At 45.8% G+C, this 15,006-nt stretch overlaps 1 protein-coding gene and 1 long non-coding RNA gene across 3 annotated transcripts in view; one reads left to right on the top strand and one right to left on the bottom strand.

Moving 5' to 3' along the window:
• The window catches only part of Pcsk6 (proprotein convertase subtilisin/kexin type 6), a 187,502-nt gene that overhangs the window by 134,455 nt on the left and 38,041 nt on the right, over positions 1-15,006 (bottom strand). The window contains exons 1-2 of one of the 2 annotated variants that reach the window (XM_038313478.1): positions 2,881-2,991; positions 1,325-1,429 (exon numbers count right to left, since the gene is read on the bottom strand). In XM_038313478.1, coding sequence (XP_038169406.1) covers positions 1,325-1,429; positions 2,881-2,976 — 201 coding nt within the window. In that variant the 5' untranslated portion in view covers positions 2,977-2,991. Of the gene's footprint in view, positions 1-1,324; positions 1,430-2,880; positions 2,992-15,006 lie in introns of those variants that run through there. The other variant, XM_038313476.1, reaches the window with a different exon arrangement.
• Positions 4-6,707, top strand: LOC119802535. The gene is made up of 2 exons (XR_005283455.1): positions 4-3,585; positions 4,318-6,707. It is a non-coding gene; the product is annotated as an uncharacterized LOC119802535 (long non-coding RNA).

The raw sequence follows: 15,006 nt of genomic DNA, 5'->3' as shown, positions 1-15,006 counted from the left end.
TCCACCTTGCATCAGTCTGTCCATCCATCCATCCATCCATCCATCCATCCATCCATCCATCTTCTCATCCACTAGTCTATAAAATGGATTCACATATACCTTCGGGATAGTTCTGTCTTTCACAGTCCACTTCCATGAATGGGGCTACCTTCCCTGTACTTCAAACCAGAGTGCTGCAGAGTGATGCCCCAGCACGAAGTAATTCATCACTGTGATCAGGGATGAACCGGCTTCCCCATCCCTCAGCTTTGTCAACAGTGAAGCCATGATTGCCAGTGGAGCGACTTGTGGCAACATTGAAAAACTCCTCTTTCATGGAAACTTTATTGTAGATGTTCTCTGGGAACTGCCGGGCTAATTGTGTGCACCAGACAGTGGGTTCAGAGTGGCATTTAGCACATTGCTTTGAAGGGGAGATGACTACTATGTTTAAAAGGCTGGCCTATCAGGGACCACACTCCTTTGTGGTTAGTGCTGCTCCTCACATGAGCACCCTTTCTCCTCACAGATCTCCCTATGACAGATCACATTTATTGCTTCATTTTTGGTCAGCCCAGCTATCAGCCTCATTGCTGTAGGCAGAATGAGCCACACAGCAGGTATTTGTAAGTACCTACTGAATAAACGAACTTGTGAGAGGCCCACCAGACTGTTGTGCATTCCCGATCTTACCAAAGGCATCTTCTGACTGATATTTGCCAATGTTAATTTCAAATATAGGTAGGAAGGAAGCATAATTTACTGACCCAGTCAGTAAGGGTTACACAAATACTTTTCAAATGAATTTAATTAAATCTGAAAGAGACCACATAAATTTTTAAGGAAAGAGCCATATTTAATGCCCTGGTATTTAAGCCCATGGCAACCAGTAAGATAAGTGTCATAACAGCCAGGAAAGAGTTTCTCTCTGCCTGATCACTATATCATTATTAAATACTTGTTTTAAGGGTTTTGATTTATGGGTATGAATCATATCTGTATCTTTTGTAATAATTATTGCATTTCTTAATTAACATTTTGCAGCACTGGGAGTGGAGCCTAGGGTCTCGTGAGTACTGGAGAAGAAGTCTACCAATGAGATATCTTCCAAGCCGCATTGACTTTTAAAATATTGGTAGATTTCAACATTTTAACTAAAGTCAAGTATTTTTCTCTGACCAAGACACAAACATCAAGGGCATTTAGTGGCTCTGACATGTTTCTATATCTCTGCTACATTTTCTTCAAAGTAGATACTGAAGTTAAAATTTTAGAATAGAGTCGCATTACGGTCCACTTTCAAGAGGGCAGTGCCAGGTACTCTAGGCTCCTGCCCTGCTCATACCTGTGGGTCCATTCTGAGGAAGGTGTGGGGGCCTCTGCTACTTAGGGTTGATCGCTTGAAGGTCTTGCTGTGGTAAAAATGGTAGTAATTGTCCAGGTTTCCGATCTGCAAAACAAGAGGCGGGGGTTACTTTTCTCCAATACCACCTTGCAGACAGCTTCAAAGTTCTCCTTCCCACAACTGCTTCCCATTGCCCAAGGCTTCCAGTGCAAACAGCCTTCCCACCCTGCTCCCCACCTGTGTCTCTGGCACACACTCAATGTTTATGAACCGGAAGTTCTTTTTAGATAAACAACCCTAGATAATGTTTCTGAGGAAGCACAAACTCCATCAGCACTTACCGGTTAATATTGTCTAAGTTTATACTATTGTGGCCAAGATTTTTAGACATGAATTAGTGTTTATTTTGGGTCAAGTATCCCTGAGGTAGCTAAGTTAGTGTCAAGTCAGGTCCTACTCCAAAATATCCATTGTAAACACTCTCCTTCCTCTCCACCCCATGGGTAAACCAAAATCTCTAAGAATGGACACTCACTCTCAAGTGCTTGGTGGAAGCCAAAGAAAACACACTGGTCCATCTGCTCCGGGTTTTAAGAGGTCAGATGAGAACATCCAGACCCCTGGGGTGTCCCAATTTTCTGTTATGGGCAGTTTTTCAGGACAGATTTCAGCCTGAGACTAGGTGGAACTAAGAAAAGCCGTGTGGTCTGATGCCGTCTTCAAGAAAGGCTGATGCTCGCCCCCTCCCGTCATGTCGACTTGCCCAGTGTCTGAAGACTCCTGAGCACGAGAACATCGCTTTCAGAGACCTGCTCATCCTAGCTTTCACTGGCTGTATTAAATCACTGGTTAGCCACCATCCTCAGAAGCGGCGTCTGAAAATGCAGATGGTCTGGACCCACACCTGTACTGTTCTGTGGCCCCTCTCAGCCAGCTGGGCTGCTGACACAAGGAAGGACTGAAGATTAAGGAAGCCACCTCTGCACCCACGCACCCACGATTTCACTTACAGAGTAATCTGTAGTCAATTGTGATCCGCAAACACTTAATGGAAAATTCCAGCAATAAGTAATTTGCATCTTATGGACACATTACTATCATTGTTCTACTCATTACCGTTGTTCATATCTTACTGTGCCTATTCTTCAAACTACACTTTATCTATATATGTATATGTAGGAAGAGGTAAGTAGGTGTATCTATTTATATGCATACATATGATTTATAACTATATAATGTATGCTGTAGTATTACCCATCTATACATATCACATATATACATGTATATATGTCCTATATGTGTGTCCATGTCATATATACATGATAAGTATATATCCATATGTACATGATATCCATTTGTACATATCATGTATATGTATATACTACTGTAATTGGCCTCTAGAGCAATTTAGATGTGATGATTTTACATATAGATTTTTCAGTCACATAAGCTTCATTCAAACTCTTCCTACCATTAGCCATGTGGTTTTGAGCAAGGACATTCAATCCCTGTTTATCTCAATCCCTTCTGAGTAAAATGGGAAAAAGATTACTTACCCTTATGCTATCTTGTGTTACTGATTCCCCTTGACTTTCACCAGGACTAAAGTTTACCCAGGAGAACACCATCAGCTGTCCCAACATCACAGCCATTCTGTCTGCTCTAACTTGTGGATGCCCAATAGAGATGAAGTGACAGTCCTTAGGACAGACCACAGGATTGAGACACTGTGAGCGACCATTTTCACATCTTTGCACAAGAAGACAGAGTGAGTATAAAAAGAGGCTCTGCTGGGTTCTCTGCCACCCTCATCTTTCCTTGCCAGCCAGTCTGGCAGCCCGGCTGCTTCCTGTTCTTACATTGAGACAGCCCTTTTTTATTAAAAATATAAAGCCCCTCTACTCAGGCTTGTTCTGGCATGTTCTGTTCTCACACACAGAAAACATCAAGTACTGAGACAGTCAAGTGTCAACCTATCAGAGCCGAGAGCTTAGGGCGGTGCTAACCAATGACAGCGCTTACTGGGGGCTGGGATTAGCTCTCAGGCTCCTTTTTGAGGCCCCTCCATTCCTCTCTTAAGGTCTCAGATGCTGTGGATTTGGGATAAAGCAGGCTGCCTGACTCTTTCTGTTGGAAATCCTGGACTGACCCTCTCTGGGCTTTCATTCCTCATGAGACGTTAAGTACCATTTTGCAAGTTGATCGTTTCCAGATCTGAATGAGAGACCTATATGTATATGAGGGGACAAGCAGGGTTCCGGGTAGGTAGTTAGTACCCCATGCACGGTTACATGCAGGTTACCTGTAATTCCTATTTTCTGTTCATTTTCTACATCTTTTTCTGCCATCACAAACGTTACTATTTGGTGTGGGACCATGGTCTGTATTCTGTCAATCATATTTTAAATAAACACAGATTGGCCAATAGCCAGGCAGGAAGTATAGGCGGGACAACCAGACAGGAAGTAGAGGCAGGTCAATGAGAACAGGAGAATTCTGGAAAGAGGGAAGCTACCTCTGCAGTCTTGTCCAGACACAGAAGATGCAAGATGTGATTACACCGCTGAAAAAGGTACTGAGTCATGTGGCTAATACAGATAAGAATAATGGGCTAGGGGCTGGAGAGATGGCTCAGAGGTTAAGAGCATTGCCTGCTCTTCCAAAGGTCCTGAGTTCAATTCCCGCAACCACATGGTGGCTCACAACCATCTGTAATGGGGTCTGGTGCCCTCTTCTGGCCTGCAGACATACACACAGAATATTGTATACATAATGAATAAATAAATATTAAAAAAAAGAATAATGGGCTAATGTAAGTTATAAGAGTTAATAAGAAGCCTGAGCTAACAGGCCAATCAGTTTATGATTAATGTAGACCTCTGTGTGGTTTCTTTGGGACTTAATGATTGTGGGAATGGGGCAGGGCAAGAAACCACAGTCAACAACTGTTTCTGCCCTATCTTATACACAGGCACTTTTCTCTTTTCCTACAGGTGATTCCTATTGCTCACTCTCTAAACAAGTGACCCAAAACTGCTAAAGTGTACCAGACCTATATGAACCAAAGGCGATCATGGAGCCTCACTGTCCAGCAGGAATTAGTAAATAAGTACGCCCATGAACCATCATTATCCCTGTGTGTGTGAGGGGGCAGGGTACACAACTGTTGGTCTTTTAAGTCTGAGCATTCAAGTCAGTTCCCTTGTAGAGAAATGGTGACAGGGGAATGAAATTTGATGGTAAATAAATGACTCCATGCAGAGCCACCTGCCATCTGGGCTGGTCCTGGAGGTCATTCGGGGCAGTACTGGCCTCTGGGTAGCTGAGACACGCCAGGGGAGCCATGCCTTCCCTTAAAAGTTCCAAGGCCACCTGGTCCCCTTGTCTCTGGGCCACCTGAGATCATCTTTAGAAATGGCCCACCAGGTCTTGGAAGACGGAAAAGAACAAATGACCCTCACAATACTAATTAGGCAAATGGTCTCTGGGGTCAGCCGTGGCCAGCACTGCACCTGTTTGTACATATGTCCAAGTCAGCAGGAGGGTTGAGTTCCACTGCAGAAGAGAAGGGGCCATCAGCCAAGGAATCCTCCTGCCCTTGCAAAGCTAGCTGCTAACACAGTGAGCTACTTCAGCAAAGCCAGGCAGCATCTGGCCTTTGGTGCCTGGCTCCTCCTGATTGGCATCACGACTTCAAGGTTATCCATGCTGTATTACGTGTCAGAATTTTCTTCCATTTTAAGGCCAATGAACATTGCATTGGATATATCCATTCCCACGATGACAGACACAGGTTACTTCCTCATTTGGCTACTGTGAATGCTACCGTTATGGACGGGGTGTGCCAATATTTGCCCGAGTCCTGCTTTCACTTCCTTTGGGTACATTCCTCAGGTCCTACTTCTAGAATGACCGGACTGGTCACACCCACTTGTTTGCTTATGTGGCCATTTCCTGCTGCTCCTCCTTTGCTGTTTCAGCTCTTGAGTTCTCACCTGGCCCTGCCTCAGCAGCACTTACGAGGCCTGGAAACTGCTTTTTCCCTCCTCAGGCTGTGGTCATGAAGACAGATGACAGGATACCAGGGTGGCAGGCCCCAGGCTTGGACAGAGTCTCTCGGGGATGGGTCCACTCTCTGACTTCAACCAAATGGTACCTGAGAGTGCTCTGCCCCTGACTCCTGTGACTCTGACTCTCTCCACCTCAGTTGTGCCATTTGTAAGAGGAGGTCATCATATGGGGAGACTGAGGCTCCAGTGTCACACGGTGGGGGGAGGGGAGCTCCAAATTTCTGAATTAGCAATACCTCCATTCTGTCCAAAGACCAGCAAAGATAACTGACACTAATTGACATATGAATTCACAAGTAAGACTTGAGATGACTGCTATTCCCTTGGTTTAACTTCACGGTTAAACTGGCAGACACAAGACTTGTAATAATATAGAAGAGTCTCCTATCTAAGAGCCTCGGTGGAAACTTGAAGCTACCAATAGTACCAAACCCCATAGATATTATGATTTTCCCCTATATATACATGCTCACAATGCATTAATAAAATTAGGCATAGCATTTAATAACAAACTAGAACAAACACAATAAATATAAATATATCTATGATTCTAAAGTAATGTAAGCTATAAAGTATAAAGTACTTGAGAATCTTTTATTTAATGTTTTTAGGCTGAGGTTGACTGTGCTTAACTACAACTATCAGATGTGAGCCCTCAGATAATGAGGGACTCCTATGGACAGAAAAGGCAGAAGAAGGCAGCAAAAATCCTTTTCTGGAAGAAAATCGGTGCTGGGGACAGAACAGAGTCTCATACATGCTAAGCATGTACCATAGAGCTTCACGCCCAGTCTAGAAATGTCCTTATCCTGATTTGACACTCATTCATATTAACACAGATGCTTGGCTGTCTGGCTGTCCATCCTGGGCTGCAGTCGCTGGGCCACGGCCTGGGATAGTCTATGCCAGACACTGGCTCTGCTCCTACGGTCAGTGTCCACAACCCTGCACACCCATTTTTCAAGCTTGTCTCCGAATAGCCCCTTGTTACAGAGATAGATACACAGGGTGCCACAAATACTTCCATGCACAAGCCGGGGGCAGCTTCACTCCCCTTCCCTTTGGGGGGACAGGAGGAGCTAGCCCCATCAGACTTACGGCCTTCCTGTCTGATCCCATTCTACCTTTCCCAAGCCTCTGTCTGTTCTTTATCAGCAACGCTGCCTGCTGCAGTGTAAGGCACTGTTTCCTAAATCCTAACATAAAACTTCAATATGTTCTGTTTTCCTTTCTTGCCCACGGTATTTTCACAATGTCTTCATCGGAATCTGTCTCTGAGAGCACTATCCAATAAAAGTTTGCCGAATATCAAATGCTCACGTCTCGCTACTCAATATCAATATGTAACTATATACATTAGTTGGTAAAACTGGCAATATCATTAAAACATCATTAAAGGCCTTGCTAAATGTTCTCAACCAGAACATAGGAAGAAATGAGATCAAAGAACTCACCGAGAACAGAGTCAAACATAGTTTAATTCTCCCTAACAGGAGGCTCTATTAGACATTTCAAAAGCACTAGATAATTAGACACCCAGTGCATTCAAGGAAGGTACAAAGAGAGACTGGAGTTAGGAGCAAATGCCCCATTCTGTCCCTAGCTGTCTCCAACTTGCTCTGAGTGCCCGGAGCTCAGAAGGCAAGCGTCAGATAGCACGCCCATCCCAGTTAAGATGGATTCACAACTCAGGGAGCTAGCTGTTAGGTCTAACCTCATCTTGCAGACAGAGGAACTATGCTGTGGAACTGTGAAGTCGTTTCTTCAAGATCACATATCTTGTTAACAATACAGCTAGGGTTCTTCATCATCAAACCTCTATCTTTTTGAATAATTAAAGGCCAATAGCTGCCATGGACATCCCAAAAACCTGATGTCTGTCCTCGGTAGGAGGTTACGCACACTGGGCCACATAGCTCAGCAAGTGCCTACTCGTTTCCATTTCTAAGGGAAATTATCAGTGTCACACATTAAGTTCAATACCTTTTCCATTGTGCCTCTGTGTGTATGTGGATGGATGGATGGCTCAGTGTTGTATGAAGATTTGTTTTGGTCTGCTGTGTGTGAAATACCCAAGTATTGAAATATATTCATAAATATATATATATATATACATACATACATACACACAGAGAGAGATATACATGTGTGTTTTTTACTATGTTTCTATAATATTTGAATGTATTTTACATATGTATATGGACATATAGGAGTTTGTATTTACAAATACATAGCATTCAGGTGTATGGATACATATGACCAAAGACAGGCAAATCCGCGATTTTCTCATAACCATCATACCCAAGTGGGCTGCTGGAGCCGGTGCTGACTGCCCTGATTCAGAAGCCCCAGGTCTCTGGCTCCCCATTGTGGTATACTTCAGAACCCGGCAAATAGCTCCAACAAATCTACTGCAAGTTGGGCCTGACCCCAGATGGCAGTCTGGGTGCTGACAGGGCTTGTGGGTCCTGGAGCAACAGAGCAGCTGAGCCCTTCCTAGGAGGCTGATCCTTCTCTCCACCAGCCAGTTGACTCCCACGTCCCACTCCCTCCCCCAACCCTGGGACTCATCTTGGGGCCACTGGCCTCTCTGGAGCTTCCCCTCCCTTCATCCAGATGGATCCTGAGTACCCTGCATGGTCAAGGTCAGGGCGTTGGGAGACTGGGGCGTACTCTCAGCGTCTCGTCTCTGTCCTCAGGCTTGGGACAACTCCCACCACAACTAGAGCAGCCATCGCCATCACCCTCACCCTAAACCTTCTCAAAGCAGTCCCTTAAATGGTCCACTGCCCCATTTCACGGGGGCAAGCCTCAGGGTGCTGAGCCGGCCCACTCATCTCTTCAACGGCTCTACACTCCAGCCCTACCCAGCTCCTCCCTGACACAGAGGACAGCATAAGTCCCTCACAGAGTACATCCCGATCGCCACCAAGCCAGGCCACCTCTCTTGCCACAGGCTTGTCCTTCAGAGATGCTGCCAAGTGTGAGAGCCCTTCTCTTGCTGCTTCATCCCCCCGTGTTGCTTGTGCTGGATCTCTGACCCTGGCTCCACTAGCTCCTGCTATTGGTAATCTTATCCTAACGTCATCCCTGCCTCCAGGAAGCCTTCCCAGATGTCCCAGACTCAGCTGGCCCACCTGTAGCCTTCACGGCTCTCACCATTCCCCCTCCCCCCCACTTTGCCGAAATCCCAACAGCAGGAATCACAGCACCTGCCAGGGTCTCTGGTGTATGGAAGACATTGCAAAGCCAAGCAAATCTCCAGAATTCCAGACCCAATAGACATCACATAGATGTCATTCCACCGATATAAAGTAGCTCAGGGAAAGTTTGAGTACAGAGGCAGGACGGACCGTCCCCAGTCCCTTCCCTCCTGTCTTCCTTTGTACTCTCTCCCAACCAGTCCCCCTTCCAGGACAGCTGTGAAACTGGAAAGCATTGTGCGGTGGAGTCAGGCAGGACACCAACTCACGGCTGGAGGCTGAGGCGGACACAGCCTCTGAGCTATCTAGAAGGCGTAGCTCATCTACTCAGGCGCCTGGAGTTCATTCATGGGGAGCACACCCACAGATGTGAGGAGCGCAAAGAACCTGCAGAGCCACAGGAGGGGAGTGTGAGAGCTGTGTCTGAGCCGAGTCTTTTGAGATTTTATTTTAAGCACAAGCACTTATTCTCACCCTTGGGGGGTGAGCCCCGTAGTGCTGCCAGCTGGAGTTCACCCTGTGTTCTTCAAGACAGCCTTACTTGAAGGAATGGAGGAGGAGTCCCAACCTAATCAACAGTGTCTGATGTGCAGCAGAGCCACTACTGAAAACTTCCACCCCAGATGACATTCAGAGTCTTCCAAAAGTCCACCAGCCCCAGGGCCAGAAAGCTGGCTTTGTAGGGAGTTGCCTACAGTCCAGGAAAACATCATCCCACCTCCCCAGGCTAGAGCAACTAAATCTCGCCTCAAGGGAACAGCTGATAAGCAGACCTGGGAATGTCACCCTTCAAGGTCTCCAAATGAATGGGTAGACGATTTTTGCAGCTTCCAACTGAAAAAATAAATAAAAAATAAAAAATAAAAACCCATCCCTTTATCACTCCTGGAGCCTGCCCTTGGCTGGACACAGCCGTCTCTAGCCCCTCTTCCCTGCAGCTGCAGCTAGCGGCTTCTGGAGCTGCCGGTCTTTCTTTGGGTTGACATCTTCCAAAGGCTTTGGCTTTCTGGAAGAGTCCACGTCTAGGTCATGGTCCCCTGGGCTCAGTTATATAACACTATTGATCCCAGTTGGCCGGCTTAAGAAAAACACAACTAATTAGAACCCGTAAAAACCTACACACCAAATTAATTCTGAATTGCTCTGGTGACTTCCTACTAAAAATGTTATAAATAGAGATGGCCACCAGGCCTATATTTAGCCTGTGCTAGGCTACCTGGTATTTATAATTAAGGAAGTCCAGAGGGATAGAATGGACATTTTGTTGTTTTTTTTTTCAAACAGCTTCCCATTTCAGTCACATATACACACAGTCACATTCAGTTACTGCAATAATTACAATCCCACCCGAGTTAAGATACCGTACAATTTCTCAGTCCTTTTTAAAAATTATGTTCTCCAGCACGTACACACCCAAATGGTGCAATTAGGCTGGTCAACCTCCTGCAAATCCCTGAAAAAAAAATAACATTAATTTTGATTTTGGAGACTTCATGTTTTCTTCCCTTGAGTTGCTGAAGCAAAACAGCCCAGTTTCTGACGAGGAAGCTTGATTTATACCCACTTGGCCTGGCGCTGTCCTGCACATAGCTGCAACCTTTCTGAAACTGTACTCTGAAGACTTCCATTCTAAAGAGCTTACTAGTTAAGGAATTTTAGTTGGTTATTGTTCACTATCCCAAGTATTCACTTCCGTTCTGATTTGATTTAAAAAGTGATGTGCATGACTCTTTCTCCAGGAGGTTTCCGTCCTAAGGAGAGGGCATGATTTGTGTGGGGAAGGGACAAGGGGAGGGCCTGGGGACACCCAGGGCAAGGCACTACCACTGGAGCTCAGCAGGTGAGGAAGGCTTCCCCCTCAGTGATGGAGATCCTGAGGGCATCTGAGGGAGGGCAGAGTGACCCATTCTGGACATCCAGATTATTAGCAGGTGCCCAGTTGGGGATAGAAATCAATGAACACGTCAGATGGGTTAGCCGCAGGGGCATTAACAGATCAATACATCAAGACCAACAGAAGCCAGATTTCCCACCACTGGAGAAGGTCATCCACACGACCTGGGGGAAAGACTGGAATAAGACATCCCTGTAAATTCAGTTTTCAGTACAGACAGAGAAGTAAACACATGCAGTAAGTGTGTGTGCTGTGGTTTGGATATGTGTCATCCAAAAGTCCATGTGCCAAAACCTTGGTCATCAGCCTTCGGGAGGAGTTAGGACCATTATAAAGAGCCTCATGGGAGGAAATGAAATCACTGAGAACAGGCCAATGAGGGGAATAGTAGGACCCAGGGCGCTCTCTCTCTCTCTCTCTCTCTCTCTCTCTATATATATATATATATATATACATATCTATATATATATAGATATATATATAGATAGATAGATATAGATATAGATATATAGATAGATAGAGATATAGAGATAGATATACATACATATATGTATATAGAGAGATATATAGATATATAGATACAGATATCTCGTTTTTTGGCTGACATGAGGCTGGTGGTTTTGTTCCCTTGTATACTGTCACCAGGACCTATTGCTTGGCTATAGGTCCAGAAGCAATGGGACTACGGGCTGAAACCTCTCCGAACTGTGAGACAAAACAAGATTTTTCTCCTTTTGTCACAGGGTCTGAACATGGTTTAATGAGGTATACGTATATACAGAAGCAGAGTCCCAACCTGAGCCCACAGCCCGAGAACGACAATACCCGAAGCAATGAGCACATCACGAATGCAGCTCTTGATGCTCATACACACCTTTTTCCTACTGGAAGCAGCAGGACTCTGGCCATGGCTGCTTCTAGCCCTGGGACGGTGGCGGTAGAAGAATGTGCAGTATTATAGGTTGGCAGAAAGCAAGCAAAAGCCCAAAAGAAAGGATACAGAGGTTGGATGGAAGGGAACCCACTGACTACGCAAGGCACGAGACTAACAGACATTCTAATGGGCTGTGACCTTTGACTAAACCAGGAAACCGTGAGTCCCCACAGGCACGAGTAAACTCAAGGTTTCAAAGGAATATCTGCTTTGGTTTTGTATGGTTTCAAAGTAGTACTATACAACCTCCTTACAATTATAAAGGCAAAAGGAGAGAGCTTTTACGTGTAAATTTTGATCAAAAACTACCTGAGTCAAGTGACCTACATAAGCTTTACTGGTGAAGCCCTGAACCACTAACTGGGGGGCTGTGGCTGCTTCAGAATGGTTTGCCTCCTCCAAATCCCACCGTGAGACTTCAAAATGGTAGAAACCTAAACCTGAGGGTTAGAGATGAGATCTTTCGGGAGAGACTACGGTTAGATAATCTCAAGGGGGGAGTCCCCATAACGTGAGTCTTGGTAGCTTTATAAGAATAGGGAGGGAATCTTGTCTACTTCCAGTATCCAGGAGGATAACTATATGTTTTTCTTTGGGTTCACCCTCTTATATAGCTTCTCTAGGATTTTTTACGAATTATAGGCTCGATGTCCTTTATTTATGGCTAGAACCCAATTATGAGTGAGTACATCCCATGTTCATCTTTTTGGGCCTGGGTTACCTCACTCAGGATGGTGTTTTCTATTTCCCTCCATTTGCATGCAAAATTCAAGATGTCATTGTTTTTTACCACCAAGTAGTACTCTAATATGTATATATTCCACACTTTCTTCATCCATTCTTCCACTGAAGGGCATCTAGGTTGTTTCCAGGTTCTGGCTATTACAAATAATGCTGCTATAAACATAGTTGAACAGAGGGGTGGGGTGGGATGGGGGAGGGGGGATGGGGCGAGAAAAGTGTGAAGTGGAGGATGGGAAGAGCTTGGGGGAATAGGATGGTTGGGATATAGGAAGGGTGGATATGGGAACAAGGAATTATATATCTTACTTAAGGGAGCCATTCTAGGGTTGGCAGAGACTTGACTCTAGAGGGGTTCCCAGGTGGCCAGGAAGACGCCCCCAGCTAGGTCCTTGGGCAGCTGAGGAGAGGGTGCCAGAAATGTCCAGATCCTATTGCCATACTCATGAATATCTTGCATATCACCATAGAACCTTCACCTGGCATTGGATGGAGAAAATGACAGAGCCCCACATAGGAGCACCGGACTGAGCTCCCAAGGTCCCGATGAGGAGCAAAAGGAGGGAGATCATGAGCAAGGAAATCAGGACCGTGAGGAGTGCGTTTACCCATTGAGACGGTGGGACAGATCTAACGGGAGACCACCAAGTCCAGTTGGAATGGGACTGATGGAACAGGGGACCAAACCAGACTCTCTGAATGTGGCTGACAGTGGAGGAGGACTGAGAAACCAAGGACAACGGCAATGAACGTGAACTCTACAGCATGGACGGGCTCACTGTGAGCCTTGTCAGTTTGGTTGCTCACCTTCCTGGACTTAGGGGGAGCTGGGAGGACCTTGGACTTAACATAGTGAAGGGAACCCTGATGGCTCTTTGTCTTGGAGAGGGGTGGAGTGGGGGTATGGGTGGAAGGGAGGGGAGGGAAGGGGGAGGAGGAGGGAAGGAGATGGAAATCTTTAATAAAAAAATGAGGAAAAAAAAAGAACAGGGAGGGATACTTCAACATATGAACATATTCTTCCTGATTCCATGTTGTGACACCCGGAGCCAGCCTGGACCCTGCCAGCCAGGATGGGCCCTTGACTTTGGACTTGCAGAAACATGAGCCAAAATAAACAACGTTTTCTTTCTAACTTACCCGTTCCCATGTTATTGTCATCAGCAACAGAAAACAGGCTAAGATGTGGCCAGGTACCACAGCAACTGGTGTCGCACTGTCAAATTGTTCTGTAACAATCCCATCAAGACCTGACAAACCCAACTGGAAAGATGGTCCCCTAATATGCAAAAAAGGTTTAGGTCATAAAAGTCAAGAAAACACTAACAAATGCTGGAGAGTGGAAGAAATCCAACAGCAATGTCATGGCCTCCCTGGAGGTCACACTGGAACCCGAGGCAAAGGGAAAATCTGCAAGACTGCACTGTGTTACAAATTCTGATGCTTTGCTGATGGATTTTCATGCATTACCGCAGTAATTGTTGCTTATCTTAATGATGGAATCTTTTGGTACCCCTTTAGACTGAGACCTGCAACCACATGCCAACCTCATCCTGCCCTACTGCCCAGCCTGCTAATGAGACCTGCTCACCCTCTGTAACCCCGATTCCGAACAGTATAAGTTGGCTTCTGCCACTATAGCAAAATGCTCCAGACAATTTGTGAAGAGAAAATGTTGGTTCTGCATGACCATTTTGGAGGTCAGAATCCACAATTAAATGGTCCTGGCTGCCTGTGGTGAGTGCAGGCCACCTGTACAGTACCGCCTGTCTACCATGGGACGGTTTGCCAGTCAGGCAAGGGGATGGAGATTGAAACACACACACACACACACACAGAGAGAGAGAGAGAGAGAGAGAGAGAGAGAGAGAGAGAGAGAGAGAGAGAGAGAGAGAGAGAGAGAGAGAGAGAGAGAGACACACGGGTCATCCTTGAAACAAGAATGCCCCCTTATATTGTGTTCCAGGGCAGCTTATATAAGGCTCTCCTTGACTAATGACCATGTCCTAGCTCTCGGGACTTTTCAGCTGCAAGCCCACCAGAAACCAGTCCCTGCTATCAGGAACTAATGAGGGTCTTGTGCTCAGATCAGCTACAAGCATAGGAAAACAAGTTGTTTACTCTGGCAGGCAAGGGGTCACAGGAAATTCAGGGTCTGAGGGTCTGCAGTCCCCAGCAGTGGTAGAGACATCTGGCAGAGCAAAACCACACATCTAGGGCCAGAAAGCACAAACACAGAGAGGAAGGGATGTCCTTTCACAATATCCTTAGAGGATGTGCACCCATGTCTAGACCCCCCTTTAAAAGGTACCATCACTTTCCAACCATATCACGTTGGGAATGAACAAAGTCTTCAACACATGGAGGCATTCGAGTCAAGTGAGGACCACTGCTGGGCACCGAGGAAAGTGAGGCTCACCGGTGGTGGCAGACTTGCAGGGATCTGCCACAGTTCTGTAGAGACTGCCCATTTATGTGACAGATGCACTAGATTGTTGGGACTGATGGGACCGAGCTAGCAACATTCTTACTGAGAGCGCGTGTTATATATGCTTTAAACTTTCCTGGGAGCTTGTGACTTGTTGATTTTGTTTCTACATTTTTTTTAATTGCAATAAAACGAGGCACCTAACATCCCAGTATCCTTTCTCAATAAACACTGTGATGGTTTGAATGAAAATAACCCTCATAAGCTCATAGGAAGTGGTACCATTAGGGGGCGTGGCCTTGTTGGAGGAAGTATGTCACTGGGAGTGGGCTCTGAGGTTTCAGAAGCTCAAGCCAGACCCAGTGTCTCTCTCCTCCTGCTGCCTACTGATCCAGATGCAGAACTCTCAGCT

The sequence above is a fragment of the Arvicola amphibius genome, chromosome 12 (assembly GCF_903992535.2).
Source record: "Arvicola amphibius chromosome 12, mArvAmp1.2, whole genome shotgun sequence".
Classification (NCBI taxonomy): Eukaryota; Metazoa; Chordata; class Mammalia; order Rodentia; family Cricetidae; genus Arvicola; species Arvicola amphibius.
The sequence above is the reverse complement of the archived record's forward strand: the minus strand, read 5'-3'. Positions and strand labels throughout refer to the sequence as shown.